The following is a 16,609-nucleotide window of genomic DNA, read 5'->3' as shown; positions in this document are numbered from 1 at the left end:
ATGTATCCATCAAGCCCACCAATTCCATCACAGTTCCCCATGTTTAGATCACTATGTTGCATGTTTCAAATGTCAATACCTTTTACACTACATGGAAAATGCACATGGACATACAATCTATCTTAGGTGCAGGTTCTGCCATGGGAAAGGAGGCCCCCAATCGTTTACCACTCTCAATTCAGTTGGCCATTAATGCCCACCTGTGTATGGTCTGGAACATCCCCTCATGTAAATATCTATATAATTTAAGAAGAGTGATCCGCAGGTTATATTGCCCCACAGTAGTGCACTAAGTTTTGCATCAGTTATTTTAAATGGGACTGTGGGATTCCATGTGCAATGTTCTGTAGAATCTATACAAATCTCAGCTAAGAGATTTAAATAGAGCAGCACTGCCCTGGAAGGATAGGGATAGTGTACTCCAACATAGGATATCTTCCTCAAATGTATTCAGAGACTGAGATTGTGCATCAGGAACTTGATAAAGTCCTACAATTGTCATACCAACATTCTAATATAGCCTTATAGCCTGCTGTAGATGGCTACACAAGCTATTAAAGGCCCGCTCCAGCGTTAACGGCCCGAGCCGAAGGCGAGGCCCTTTAACAAGGGATCGAAACTTTAATATCCGGTATAGCCCAGCTACGAAGGTCTGTAAGGCTATTAGAATATTCTGCCACTAGAGGGTAGAATATTCTAACAAATAAAACAAGGCTTATCCCCTCAAGCTCTCTGAAGCCTTTGTTCAAAGCCAGCGCTGTGAACAAAGAAACATTGGAATGTTGGAGCTCCGGGCTTATACCAGCCATTATAATGTTCTAATATACATTGACGTATATATGCAGATTATGTCTTGCAAGAGTACTAATTGCCCAGTGACACACTGGGAATATAGTGGACTATGCCCAGTTTATATTGAACGTGAAATGCAGTCTACATTCTTGAAATGTGCACATTCAACCTCTGTATTGTAAACTAATGGCCCACAATTAACATAAGAATATCAATATCATGTTGTGATAAGAGGTTCTCAACAGTCTAGCCAAAAGAAGCATTTTACCAAATAATCTGATCCAGCAAGCCAAAGGTTCATTCGCCTTGGATAATTGCATTAGGGAAGTGGCCAGTTTTGCCTTTTCTCATCCTTTCACCCAGTTTGGACCTATTAAACAATATTCTCTTCACACCGATAGCTGCTAGAGGTTCTGCTTAAAGATCTATCCAGGGCACAAATGCCTCTCCATAAAGCGTAAAGAATCCCCTTATGAAAGCAGAGACCATGACAGCAAGCTTTGGAAAGCATGAGGGACATGGTGGAGGCATTATGGATGCTTCTAATGATACAATGCATATTATATATAGAAATATTCACTTTAGAAGGAAGTGGAAATTCCGGTAGTTGCACGACCTAATGATATCACATTGTGTAAGTATTGACTGAAATAATGAGAATCACCCGTAACTGTATAATTTATTTCTGTATCTTTTTATGTTGTATTGTAACAAAACTGTAAAGCCTAATAAAAAATATATTTTTTAATCCCTGTCCAGATCCCATATTTTAAAAACTCGAAACCAAAAGTGCTTTTCACTGGAATCAAGTGGTCAGATGTGCCAAAACATTTTATTAGTTGTCACCTATACCATTTGCAAAGTTTGTTGGTTTGTGACCTCTAAATGTTTTCTCTAATTAATAAACCCATTTAGAAGGTGGTAAAGTTTTACAAAGTTCTAATTTGGAAAAAGTTCACAAATCACTATTTGGAAGAGGTTTGTAGTGGCGCCCCTTCTAAATACCGATTCAGTACCCCATGTATAGGCTTTCCTTTTTTCTGTTTCTCATTGTGACTTTCAGTGCAATTTATTTATTTATTTTTATTTCTCTCAGTATTTTCCAATGTTTTCTAAAACATTAAAAAAAATGTTTTCTTATAAAAAAACGTTTATAAGTGTTCTTTTTGGCTCCATACATAATCAAGGGGATGGTGATTTCCGAGTTGTTATAAAGAAATTTGCTTTTATTACCTTTTTTGCTTCGCTCGTTCATTCCTGTTGTAAGTTATTCCCATATTTCTTTTTGTGCGTAAATCTCTTCTTTGTACTGTATTAAGGGAATTTGCTTTTCCAAGTAGCATCATATTAATTATGGCTCCCAACTTCCTGCCTGTTTAGTTATAGTTATTTATGAACCTGTCCTGGCTGCAGCTCTACAGACAAAATCTATTAAAATATCAAGAGTAAGGGAAAATGATGAGTAACACATTGATCAGGAGTTAACCATAGCAAAGAAATTAAAAGACAAAACAGCAATGAAGAAAGAGTGGGAGAGAGGTTTAGAAGAAAGAGCAAAATGAAGGATATATTACAATTAGGACGGACCTGTGGATGAAAGGGTGAATGCAAGGATAAAAAGGCTGATGGATGGAAGGGGAAAACAAGATTTACACGTGTGTGTGAAAAAGTGTCTGAAATGATGAAAGGCTGGATGAATCAGTGGATGGATGAATAGACGGCTGGGTAGAAGGGTAAATGGATGAATTGGTGGATTGATAAAAGGTGGGTGAATCGGTGGATGGTGAAAACGAATGGATGGATAAATGGGTAAAAGTATGGGGGAATGGTTGAAAGTGTTAGTAGAAGGCTGGATGCAAGACTAAAGATGAGAGGGTAGATAGATGAAATGGTGAAAGGATGGATGTATGGGGGAAACATGAAAAGATAGATGGATGCAAGACGGGCTTAAAATATGGAGGAATAAATGGAAAGAAGGCTGATTAAGGAACCTCATCAAGAGTGGGTATAGTTTACTCTTTTTGTTCACCGGACTGCGTTCGAGGGATGGATCAAAGTGGGAGTTAGTTTGATTTTCTAGCTACTCCCTTGCAATAAAGTCTTTCAATGTAAGCATGTCACTATCTTGACACGTGGCAGTGACAATTTGTTCTAATGAGATGGCAGTAGGTGTGCTCAATTTTCCAATGAAGTGTATGTAGGCTTCAGCCATCTTAGTTGTGGTACCAGAGCAACGTAATTACAATCTTGAAAAATAATCAGCAGGATTTTTATCTTTCCCTGTATTAGTGAAGAACTGTGTAGTTGTATTCTCAGACCCCAGCATTCAATACAAGTTGGCATCTTGGCTTTAGGGTGGGCCAAATATTTTCATTAGCGATTGATGATCAGTCACTGTTGTGAAAGGCTTGCCAAATAAGAACACATGGAAGAATTCACAAGCCCCTACCACTACCAAGCTTTCTTTCTCAGGTTGTGAATAAGCATGCTCAGTTTGTGACTAGCTTTTACTGGCGTAAACCACAATATGCCTTTGGCTGTCCATTGTGCTGTGCAAGAATCGTGCCTAATTCGACAGGGCTAGCGTTTACTACACCCTATGTCTGAAGTTTGGGATCAAAGTAGGCTATTTCAGTGACATTTTTAATGGCTTTCTTGATTCTCTTGAAACTTCCCTCACATTCTTGTTACCACTGAAACACCACATTTTTTTTGTCAATTCTCGTAACGGTGCATTGACCATGGCAAAGTCTGTTATGTATCTAGAACAATAACTGGCCATTCCAAGGAATGAACGTAACCTAGAAATGTCCTGTGGGGGATTAGCAGTAGATAGCGCATGTACTTTATCTGTGTTCGATGGTATAGCCCCATCAGAAAAGATATGGCCAAAGAATTTCAATTTTAACTTAAGAAATTCACATTTTAAAGTCCGGGACTTATAAAGCGTGAACTAATCAGCCCTGAGAGTCTCAAGGTGCTTGGGGCCGTCGTGGAGATTAACTGAGCTATTGTCCAGAGTCACATGATGCGGAGCTGCTGTCTGTGGCGGGGATCGAACCAAGAGCCCTGCGCTCTGGAGTCATCTCCTCTGGCCACTGCTCCACACCGCTCACATTCTTCAGCATTCAAAGTCAAACCAGCATCGTTTAACAAATGACATACTTGCAAGAGAGCTTTGTCCTGCTCTTTCTGAGTAGCTCCGAAGACTAATATGTTGTCACTATAGTTAAAAGCATTTACAACAGACTGTATGATATGTCGAATAACATCTTGGAAACGTTCTGCAGCAGATGGTAAACCAAAACTCAGTCACTTACAGCTAAACAGACAAATGTGTGTACAAAATGTTATAATGTAGCTGAAATTGAAGTTCTAACTGTTGATATCCTATGTTTAAGGTTAGTGAAAAACTTTGCACAATACAATTGAGTTATCATATCAGTAGTGTGGCGTCCTGGATGAGAATCTGTCTCATTGCCTTGCTGGCATGCCGCATGTCTATGCAAATGCCTACAACTGCTTCACTGTATTTATTTAGGGAATACTTCTATCGGAGAAACCCAGGGCATTGGATCAGTGGAGTTTTCATTGATATTGTGTTTGAGCAATGAATTAAATTCCCTTTCAACAGCTTCTTGCAAGTGAAATTAAGTTTGTCGGTGTGTTTGTGCAATAGGATAAAAGCCTCATGTATATGCAACTGAACTTTCATAGCCTTGAACTTTCCTAACCCACGGAATAATGAAGGAAATTGACTTCATATTTCATGATGAACATTTATTTTGTAATTCACTGATATCAGTCCCATATCAGCAGCAGTCTTAAAACTGAGCAGACAAGCACTTAGAGCTGTACATGGAATTTCATGAATATGCGCTTGTACAACCTTTTACTTGTGTAGAACCTTTGCTTTTAAAGTTGTTGATGTAGCCTAGGTATATACTTTAGTTTTTCAATTACGTAAGTTGTGGTGATGGAGACTATTCACAATATTTCTCCTCAGGCATAATATTGATCGAGGCACTGCTATCAATAAAAAAAGGTATCAAACAATCATTTATCTTCAGAGTAATCTTTCTGTGATTTTTCTCACATTTGACTAGTCTCACATGTGCATGGGTCTCTGAAGTAAACATTGATATTTCACAGTTATCATTGTCACTTTCACTTGAAACTGACAAAGAGCAACTCTTTCATGATGATTTTCATAATTGATCAATTAGTTTGGTGTTGATTTGCCTCAGTTGGTGGGACCACTCGATCTTGTGGGAGCTCATTGAATATTGTTGATGCAGCACTCATTCGGCCATTTTGTCTTCAGGCCGTGATGCACTTACTTTTCCCAAAAACAACAGGTGATGGACCGAATGTGGATCAATGTCACACACTCAACCCAGTCCGAAGATCTGGGCCCAAATCCATCGTTTTTTTGCACTCCACACCACCCCGGGTTAGACAATGGCGATATGCAAATCAGCTCTGACCCTGTGCCCCATGGGAACAGTCCAGTCCGAACTACAAAAGCCATGTCCTTCCCAGAACGGAATCAAGCATCCGAGGACCGGACCGGTTTCGAGGTAACACCTCTCATCAGCCCGGCTAGCTTGACTCCAGTGGTGTGGAGTGCCTGGGACCCACGTCTGGGCATCCCCAGCGCACTTAGGGAGGAATCTGCAAAAACAACAGGTGATGGACCGAATGTGGATCAATGTCACACACTCAACCCAGTCCGAAGATCTGGGCCCAAATCCATCGTTTTTTTGCACTCCACACCACCCCGGGTTAGACAATGGCGATATGCAAATCAGCTCTGACCCTGTGCCCCATGGGAACAGTCCAGTCCGAACTACAAAAGCCATGTCCTTCCCAGAACGGAATCAAGCATCCGAGGACCGGACCGGTTTCGAGGTAACACCTCTCATTAGCCCGGCTAGCTTGACTCCAGTGGTGTGGAGTGCCTGGGACCCACGTCTGGGCATCCCCAGCGCACTTAGGGCGGAATCTGCAAAAACAACAGGTGATGGACCGAATGTGGATCAATGTCACACACTCAACCCAGTCCGAAGATCTGGGCCCAAATCCATCGTTTTTTTGCACTCCACACCACCCCGGGTTAGACAATGGCGATATGCAAATCAGCTCTGACCCTGTGCCCCATGGGAACAGTCCAGTCCGAACTACAAAAGCCATGTCCTTCCCAGAACGGAATCAAGCATCCGAGGACCGGACCGGTTTCGAGGTAACACCTCTCATCAGCCCGGCTAGCTTGACTCCAGTGGTGTGGAGTGCCTGGGACCCACGTCTGGGCATCCCCAGCGCACTTAGGGCGGAATCTGCAAAAACAACAGGTGATGGACCGAATGTGGATCAATGTCACACACTCAACCCAGTCCGAAGATCTGGGCCCAAATCCATCATTTGTTTGCATCCACACCACCCCGGGTTAGACAATGGCGATATGCAAATCAGCTCTGACCCTGTGCCCCATGGGAACAGTCCAGTCCGAACTACAAAAGCCATGTCCTACGATGGATTTGGGCCCAGATCTTTGGACTGGGTTAAATGTGTGACATTGATCCACATTCTGTCCATCACCTGTTTTGTTTGCAATTGCCGCCATAAGTGCGCTGGGGATGCTCAGACGTGGGTCCCAGGCACTCCACACCACTGGAGTCAAGCTAGCCGGGCTGATGAGAGGTGTTACCTCGAAACCGGTCCGGTCCTCGGATGCTTGATTCCGTTCTGGGAAGGACATGGCTTTTGTAGTTCGGACTGGACTGTTCCCATGGGGCACAGGGTCAGAGCTGATTTGCATATCGCCATTGTCTAACCCAGGGTGGTGTGGAGTGCAAAAAAACGATGGATTTGGGCCCAGATCTTTGGACTGGGTTGAATGTGTGACATTGATCCACATTCTGTCCATCACCTGTTTTGTTTGCAATTGCCGCCATAAGTGCGCTGGGGATGCTCAGACGTGGGTCCCAGGCACTCCACACCACTGGAGTCAAGCTAGCCGGGCTGATGAGAGGTGTTACCTCGAAACCGGTCCGGTCCTCGGATGCTTGATTCCGTTCTGGGAAGGACCTGGCTTTTGTAGTTCGGACTGGACTGTTCCCATGGGGCACAGGGTCAGAGCTGATTTGCATATCGCCATTGTCTAACCCAGGGTGGTGTGGAGTGCAAAAAAACGATGGATTTGGGCCCAGATCTTTGGACTGGGTTGAATGTGTGACATTGATCCACATTCTGTCCATCACCTGTTTTGTTTGCACTTACTTTTCCCTTTGCCTTGCAAACCATCAAAAAATGGTTTAATTTTGCCACAGCTGTTAGATGTCCCACCATTGGACACATTTCTATCATCGTGTGGAAAAAACAATGCTCATCTGAAGCACATTGTTTTGTGTCCCTCAGCTTAATGCTTTGGATTAATTTTCATGTTCAGGGCTGACGCACTCTGGGCACCTCTGGCTTCCATGTTGGCTGCATGTCGATTAGCACGTTCTTCAGCTCTAGCAGCCATGGGGACTTGCTCTAAGCTCAGAGTTTTCTTCAGTATTTGTTGTAGAAAGGTTTCTGACAGACCTCTATATATTACTCTGAGGCATGTAGCTAACTCCTCGTTAAATTAATAATACTTACAGTGCTTCATGAGGAGATACAGTCTCTACACAAATTATTCGATGGTTTCACCTACTTTCACTGGGATGGGAGTCTTCGGACTCTTGCAGTCACCACCCCTGTTATTGTGACAAGTCGGAGTAAACCACAGTTTACCTGCTTTTATGAATTGGGTAGGTTGGACTGCAACCCACTCTCCACATTCATTTATTTAACTGGCCTATTAGTACAACAGAACGGTTTGCCAAATTAGGTACTGGCATCAGAGACCGGTTGCAATCTGAGACTACTTTTTCACCCGGTACCTTGATACAGACTCCTCTGCTCCAAATGAACATATTACCAGGGCTTCAGGTATGGGTGTTACCCTAACTAGCCAGTTGTAAAGGAGATTTAGGGGCCTATGTATAAAAAAAACATTTTGCGAGTCCAAAATAGCGATTTTTTGCGAATCGCTATTAAGGACTCGCAAAATGGAATGTATGTAGGAATCGCAATATTAATTCAGATTCCTTAATTTCAGATCGCAAATCGCGATTCGCAATTAAGGAAAAGTTTCCCATTCATTCCTAAGGGCCTGTGAAATAGAGAATATTGAATTACTTGTTAAGCAATCAAGTTTTATTGGAGTCTCATTCAACTGAGTGCTTTTGCACTGATCATATTGAATTATTTGTTAATCATCAACGTTTTTTGAAGAGGTATTCTACTGAGTGCTTAGACACCGGGGTTTGAAGAATCAATTATATGTGTTATTTGAAATTATGCAAAGGAGAGGATTAAATCAAAAATTCTTGTCCTGAAGAAGGTGGCATTATTGCGGTTATTCCACTGAAATGCGTCAACGCTGGAAGTGTGGTTACATTTGGCAAAGACTAGCAACACAAAGACAGGACATTTATTTCCCTGCAGGGTGCTGTCTATTATTTCAAATTAGCAGCCATAAGACAAATGTAATTGTCTCATCGTATTCCTTTCCAGGTAATTGGAGATATAATGAACTTGTAAAATTGTGATACACATAGGTTTTAAGATACTTTTTGTTTTTTAAAATTGTGTATTTTGTATATTTTATTGAATTATTATGGAATGTCCATTAAATATATTTATAAGTGCCCTAACATCCTGAGTGGAGTATTAACTGGATTAAGTATTGTAGATGATGAATGTTTGTCATGCTCATAATAGCATGCCTCTTTTTGGCTGAAACAGTTGTGGGAGTTTGGAACAGAGGGACCTAGAGTAATTTAAATACATCAGCCAGGAGGCCCTTGAGGCTGGGGTTGCCTTCTGAATTGTGGTTGACCAATTTCAATTTGTCTCCTCACCCATGTGGTTGTTTTCCTATTTCAGAGTCCAGCAGCTTGGGAAATTGTCAAGATCCCCCCCCAAAAATTCAATTACAGATGAGTCGCCCTGTATTCGGAAAATGTGGAGGTCACAATAGTGGTACCTAAACATGAGAACTGTCTGAGCATTGCTGCGTTTCTTGTTACTCTGTGTATCATGATACCCTCTTTATCTTTAAAAGCCTTGTCCATTTGAACATATATTTAGGGAAGCTCCACCATACTATCAATTTCCCAGCCTTGCTCCCAGTATCAAATAACACCCTCCAAAGTGTGAGTCCTTTTTTGATGCAGATGAGGTCAAAACACAACATTTCATGAGCCTGACTACCAGTTTCTTTCAGTGAGCTGCTGCTCACTCTCTTGTGACTTTGGCCTTACCCTGGTGAGATTGATGCATGGAATATTTGTCTTTCCTTTCCACTGGAAAAAAACTCCTTTCCTAGAAGACTTTAGTGTGCAGTAAACATTATATGCTTTGGAACCCAACCCTGAGATTCACCAAAATACATGGAATTTGGGCACACGTTAATTCCCAAATGTCTAACCAATTTCTATGTAATACTTTTCCAATATAAAGCATGCCTACTTAGCTAAGAGGATGTTATACTAGTTTTGCGCCTTTTGTTCTGTTGCCTATAGAGGGCCTTTTATTTGCATGAGCGCAAGCAAAATATCTGCAATACAGCCTCAGAGCTCTGCATTCTAGTTTATTTAATTGCTCCTAATTGGGTGTTTTGGATATATATAGGTTAACAGAAATCATAACATCTTGTAATGTAATGTTATACATTGGTCAGAAGCCCCTATGTGGGTTATAACAGTTCCAATCAGCATTTTACATTAACACTAACTAGTTATAAAATAAACATCAATAAAATCAAGCTTATTTCTATTCTGTTCTCTTTTTTTATGATATGTGATCTGGTTTAGGTGCAGGGGCAAAGCGTTTGTATCTCATGTTCATGGGTATAGTGTTGTCTGATTCTGTCAGCTGTGTTACTAGCAGCAATCTCATAGTGCACTTGATTGTGGTGGTGCCTTAGTACTGTAGGAATGGCAGCAGTGTTGCGAATGCCTCATGGGTTGTGTGGTTTGTCTAGAGCCTCACCCCATTGTTGTGTGTGGAGAGGTGGACTGTTTTTCATGTGAGCAATTATCGGTCTCTTTTTAGGGTAACCTCGGATATTGACCCTGTCATTATGAGTGACCCCCATCTCGTGATCATCTTTGCTGTGAGGTGAAGGCTGCATTTGTGGCCTGTGGTCCATTTGTTCAGGTCCATCAGCCCCATCTTTGTATACAGCACTTCCTCTGCCTTCCAGTTAATGGATGTCTTGCTCTTGGCAAACACAAGGGCCCAGTCCACAAACCTTCAATTAGGTTTTGTCTTTTTAGACCTGTGTCAGTGTCCTGGTTGACCTACTGCTGCTATGGCTTTCCAGAAGTTGCCCGATTTCTCAGATATATAAAGCAAATAATGTTGTTAAAGTGCATATTTCACAGGACGTTTTCACACTGTATGATAGAAGTTGGCTGTGCATCAGTCACACCTAGGGCACCGGGATACTTATTGGCTAATCGCACGGTGTTTTGTGCCGATAATTGAACTAGACAAACCTAAAGGGGTGCATTTCTTGAAACAGTTTTGATGATTTTCAAAGTATTTGCCCACTCCGTTTCAGTAAGTTCCCTGTCTAATTTCCCCTCCTGGTACTTTTTATTAGGTTTGGTGTTAGCCAACACCTTTTTGTTTAACGAAATTATGTTTAATGTACTTGTAGGGGCTTTCAGCCAGTCCTCTTCCCATTATCCCGATCAGTCACATGTACAAAGTATTGAGTATAGCACCAGTACACTATTTATTCACTGTATCACTTTTCACTGCACCATCACTGAACAGGAGTACCGTATCTTGCTATTAGTGTTGCTGAATTCTTGTCGTTATTATTTTTTTAATTATTTGCATGGAAAATAAATGCAATGAACGCATTAACAACACTTACTTGTAAGAAGGTTTTTTTTAAGCTATTGCTCTGGAAGTAAGGGCCACACTTCTCCATAGGTATTTCACAGCATAACAGATTGCATCCATTTGAAACTGCTCGGTGTTAAGCTGTCCTCTTTTTATCATGCATGTAGTACACAAACTGAAATCCTTAATATTACACATTAATTAATAAGCTGACAATTCTTCGAAGACATTTATTCTGGACTCAATTTCCCCAATGGTTGTTTAATACACTTTGCCCTGGAAGAAAATCAACCTTTATTGTGTTTAATTTGCAGCACTTTTTACCCTTTTCTTTATTTCCTTTCATTCCATTCTTCCGTCTTACTTTCCTTCTTTTTTCTGGTCTTTTTTTCAATCTTCTTACTTTCTCTCATTCCCTTGCTTTCTTTTATCCCTGACATATTTCCTTACTCCTCCTTCTTTGTCTTTCTTACTTTTGCTGCTTTCTTTCCTTTCTTTTTTTACTTCTTTCTTGCTTTTTGTTTACTTCTTTCTTTTTTACTTTTCATGTTCTATATTCCTCCTTTGTTTCTTTCCCTCTTTCTTTTTTTGCTCTCCTTTCTTTCCCTCCTTCCTTATTTCCTTCCTTCCTTCTTTCATTTCCTTTATTTCCCTTTTCTTCCTTACCTCTTCCTCTGGCATTCCTTTATTTCCCTTTTCTTCTTTTTTCTTTACTTTTGCTTTTTTCTTTAATTTCTTTCTTTAATTCTTCCTTGCTCTTTCCTTATTTCGTTCCTTTTTTTCTTATTCATACTTTCTCTTTCTTTCTTTCCTTTTCATTGTTCCTTTTTTTTTTTGGCCTTTTTCTTTACTTCTCTCGATCTTTCGTTCTTTCCATCTTTCTTTCCATTTCTCTTTTTCTTTCTTTACTTCTTCCTTCCTTACTTCCTTCATTCCTTTCTATTCTTTTTCCCTTGACTTTTTTCCTTCCTTCTTTCCTTTTTCTTTTTTCTTTCCTTTTTCTTGAATTCTTTCTAGCCGTCTTTCTTTTGCCTCCTTTCCTTTCCTTTTTTTCTTCCTTCCGTTTTAGCCAAGACCTTTTGATTTTGCTAAAATTATGTGTTTGACATAGAGTTTTTGTGGGGTTTTCAGCTACACTTCATCCATTAGTATCCGGTTGTCACAACACATTTTTTCTCCAGCCCACTCAGGCATGCATCAATGAGCATCATCCCACTTCAGCCATTGGCTGAGTTTACTGGGCATGCTGCTGTTTTCCCATGAGTACATCCGCACACAAGTAGCTCCCTTCAGTGCCAGTGAGGAGAATGGTAAAGTATGCTTTTTTTGCCTTTATTATTTGTTTTGATTGGTGAACACCCGGCAGTTTCCCCAACAATAAAGTTTTGCAAAAACCATGACAAAACCAGAATTGCCAACAGGCTGGCAGACCACACCAGACCTAATGGCTTTGCCAATGCTTGTTGAATACTGCGTATTCCCATGGAGTGGAATTTTTTATTTATTGAAACGCCTAATAATACTGCAAGCACTGTGCCACCTGCAACTTCGGCTTGCAGTTTCTTTGCTTTTGGGCCTTCACCCTCACTCATCCATCTCATTGGCCATTGTAATTCAGCTGCCCGGTCAATATACTTCAAAGTTTGCAACTCCCACACCTCCCCTGTCTAAAGGTCTCTGAGCTTCTCCTGGTGCCAGCCTCTTTCTCCTCTGTCCCCAGATGACCTCAGAGAGCAAAGTATTGAGTTCCATGAATGACTCTCTTTTAATTATTATGGGTAGTGTAGCAAAATGACAGAGAGGGTGTGGGAATACTATCATTTTAGCAAAGACCAATTGCTCTCGCGGCCTTTGCACTGTTTACAACTTGATCTCAAAAGGGATGATCCCTGAAGAACGTCATCTCTCAAAAACACAGTACTTGAGCCATCATCCCTTGGCTCAGCAAATGTGTTCGTATGTAAGACATAAATCCAAGTGGCATGAATGTTGGTAACAAAATCTTTGGAGTTCACCATATTTTTCTTTTGCTCCAAAAGGTGGGTTAAATGTGCTGTCTTTACAAATTCCACATTAAAACAACTGGTTAACAGTAACTTGACTGTTATCAATAAGTCAATGTTCTCGATACTATCTATTCAGTTTAATGCGGAACCACTGGCTTTTTTTGTAGTATAATCTTCAGTAACCACCACCCCTCTCCTTGATTTTCCCGTGGTATGCTAATATCGGACACTGTTTTGACCCTTGGTGGGAGTTTCCTCGCAGGATAGCAACCATTTGATACATAAGTGCCTGCAACCTTCAAAGAGCCTGGGTACAGCAGCACCCTGTTAGGACACCAATGCCTTCCTGTCCATGTAAGGCGGGCAAATATTTTGCAGCCCCAGCACCTGGCAGCCGCTTTCTTGTTTGGCGGGCCATGTAACTCGTGCACTTTGCCAATACCATTGCTGGAGTCTTAAATAAGGTAGCAATATTATAAAACTTTTCTTTTGGAATTCTCATATGCATGCTGTTCAATGGGGTGCAAGTTAGTGGCCTATAGCCAGTGGTGCTGGAACCCTTTTCAGAGAGGAGGTGGGGTGCTGCATTCATTGGTACATCACTGAAGTCATAGGGTTTGTGAAAAATCTAAGTGTTGCACAATGAAGAACAAGTATAGGGAATGAGCCACACCTATTCAACAGGAGAGTGGTGAGGACATGGTATGCAGTCTGTGGTGCATTTATAGCACACTGTCACAAATATATCACTGAAGCATGGTGTCGTAGTGCACTGCCGTTTGCAAACAGCACATTTTCCAAAAAAGGTCACAAAATTAGAACTGGCATGCAGCATTACATCAAATATTTAGCATTTGCAAATCACCAAGTAAAGTGCCTCGATTTCTTTTCATCCTGTTATAATCTTTGTTTCCATCGCACTTTAGAATGATAAAACAAAATTGCTTTATTTTTGCTTTTCTAACTGCTGACAAACTTAAAGCCATCTTTGGTGCTAAGCCACCTTACAAACTTTAGTATTGTAAATGTAACTTGATATTTGTATAGCGCACTACTCACCCGCAAGGGCCTCAAGGCGCTTGTACGAATACCGCTGTGGAAGCCCTCCTGGCTTTCCATGTGAGGCGGCCACTCCCGGGCACCCCCAAGGTGGAGGACAGGCATCCTTAGCGTTGTGGGGGCCGTTGTGGAGATTAAGCAAGCTATTGCCCAGAGTTGCAGAGTGGGACTCCATGATTGGAATAGGCACCGAGGCGAGAATAATCAGTCCGTGGAATTTTGAGCTCAAGACCCGCCGAGGCGGGGAATTGAACCCTGGTCCCGGGCTAGACCTCTGCATCAGGGTCTGCCGCTCTAACCATTGAGCCACACTTCTCCACTTTTGGGGTCGCTGCAGCACCCATCATGGCCCTGCTTCCAGCGCCTATGCCTTTAGCAAACCAGTATTCTCAAAGCCAATACATCTTGCCCTTAGTACCGAGCTATTGGCATTTAAATGTTTGTTTGCTTGGTCATCACATATTCTTGAATGGGAATTTAGTTCATAATAAATACTAGAACAAATCTTAAGTGGCTGCTGATGCTTTTCGTGCATTCATGCACATGAAGACAATGTTCGATTGCTTTTTGTTGTACTTTGAGAAAAACTATTCCAATATGGCTCTTCATGCACGCTCCCTGTTGCAGCACAGATCATGCCAATGAAAGATCCTCCTTCAGAGAATTCTTGGTCAGGATTAGTTTGTCATTCTTCGCTTATATTTATTTCCATGTAGAATAAGTTAGCACAAATACTAGTTAATTTCTCATTTTTCCGTATTTGTTTTTTAATGCACCCCTTTATAAACGTTGCATTTCTCCAAATTTAATTTCAGTGCTAATATTTTCCAAAAATCTCAGATTGTTGTTTTTGCTTGGGGAATCCAGATTTCTAATCTCTTACGTTGTTGCAGAGTGTTTGTCAAGTGTTTGTTCCAAATTATTTTATGAAAAGTTTTTGCAGCTAAGTGACTACTACTGTTTGATCTGTGTGTATCGTCTAAATTATGAGGTCATGAAGTTTTAATTTTCCTTCGTGTTAGTTTTGAAAAACTTTCTGTTTGCATTAGTCGTTATGTTCCACCACAAGTCACCCCTAGGGAGCAACTTAGATTTGATCATGTCGCACCTTTGTCAAAAGCCTAAGACACTAGTGGCTGAAGTGCCACATTTTAACGAGGCGCTCTTCTTTTTTAAATATATACATTTGATTGTAAATATATATCACATTTCCATTTGTAATGGGTTGATTGTGAAATATTGGCAATGTATGTGCGTGTATTGCCAATGTATACACAATTGCATGCATAGTGTAATATCTCACATCTATTTTCGAATGCTATGCACATTCCAATTCATGAATTTCCTCCTGTTTATTGGATCCAAGTTAATTGCCTAAAAGAAAATTTTAAGACAGAACAGATTTGTTCTGTCATTTCTGAGCAAAGCCAATACATTTATTTTTGATATATACTAATAAATGGTCTTTTTTGTTTGTTTTGTAGGATAGAGATAGGCGGATACTGGAATTAGAGACGGCCCTTACCCTTCACAAAAAAACTGAAGAATTGTCTTTCTTCAATTCAACAGAGATTGCAGCAAGTAGGACCTCAAATTAATTTTATTCTTTTACACTTTGAAGTGATAATTAGTTTCATCAAAAATAATTCAGACCTTTGTGTTTTAGGTGCATTAATAGTTAGGTTTGCACGTAGAAAACCCAAATTCAAAGAACAAAGATTTGACATTGTGTTTTACCCCAATTTCCCGAGATAACTGAATTATTTACATGTATGACACATTATGCTACAGTCGTACTCTTGGGTATTGCCCGGGATAAAAAATGATCAGTTTTGGCTGGACAGAACGTGCAAAATGTTTGGAGCACCCTCAAGGTTGTAATTTTTTAATTTCACGAGATTTTGGCTGTTCATCCTTAAAATATGATTAAGGATATTGCTGTAAAAGTTAGGAGTATCTGTGTCCACGTTTTATGTCAATGCTGTGAACCCTTGAGGAAGGGCCACTTGGAGGCCTGAAACATGTCGGCAGGGATTTGTAGCTACTTGTGACATCGTTCTTAATTGTAAACTATAATGAAGACTACTTTTTGCCTTTTAATAGTCATTATTTAATCTTGCATCTTCGTATGCTTCCGAACTGATTCCCAATAAGAGAACAGTTCTGTCAAAATGTTATGTATCGGTTGTCTTTTAAGTAGGGTTCACGCAATATATACACTACACACTGATGTAGAAGTGTAAAAGGCCATTTATTAGGACAGGTTGTAACTTAAACTTTAATCAAAACATCAATTCAGAATAAACAGCACACCAAAACAACCCTTTCATTCACACTGTCCATTCTCCCCTCTCTGTTGCCTTCCACTTCCCAATCCACTCTGTGCCTCTTCCACTCTCCATACCTCCTCACTTATCTTTCAACATCCTCTCTTGAATCTCCCGCTGATGCACTCTTTCATCCCGCACCCCCATCATTCACCTGTTTCTCCCTCACCCCCGAAGGTGTTGTTGTGCCCGTCCGAGACTCCCCACCCTTCTAAAATACTGCTAAACCCCGGCCTAAAACAACCAGTCCTAAACTGCACGCTATACCTACCCAGCACCTTGCACTCAAAACTTGTAGGGTGGGTGGCTGGTCAAAAAATGTTCCCTCCTCTGTGGTGTCGGATGCAGGAAGAGGACGATTAACCTCTTCCTGGCCCTTATAACCCCTCCCCAGCAACCCCACCCCTAATCCCAACCCCTACCCTCAGGTGTCCTGTTGTAGCGCGAATACCCCTGGGGAAGACTGGTCTGAACCTG

The 16,609-nt window shown here is 41.0% G+C and overlaps 1 protein-coding gene across 1 annotated transcript in view; it reads left to right on the top strand.

Annotated features, from left to right (window-relative positions):
- Positions 1-16,609, top strand: part of LOC147724186 (kinesin-like protein KIF20A) — a 434,630-nt gene that overhangs the window by 377,751 nt on the left and 40,270 nt on the right. The window contains exon 15 of the mRNA XM_086966965.1: positions 15,290-15,386. Coding sequence (XP_086823091.1) covers positions 15,290-15,386 — 97 coding nt within the window. The remainder of the gene's footprint in view (positions 1-15,289; positions 15,387-16,609) is intronic.

This window comes from Lissotriton vulgaris, chromosome 4_1 (assembly GCF_964263255.1).
Source record: "Lissotriton vulgaris chromosome 4_1, aLisVul1.2, whole genome shotgun sequence".
Classification (NCBI taxonomy): Eukaryota; Metazoa; Chordata; class Amphibia; order Caudata; family Salamandridae; genus Lissotriton; species Lissotriton vulgaris.
The sequence above is the reverse complement of the archived record's forward strand: the minus strand, read 5'-3'. Positions and strand labels throughout refer to the sequence as shown.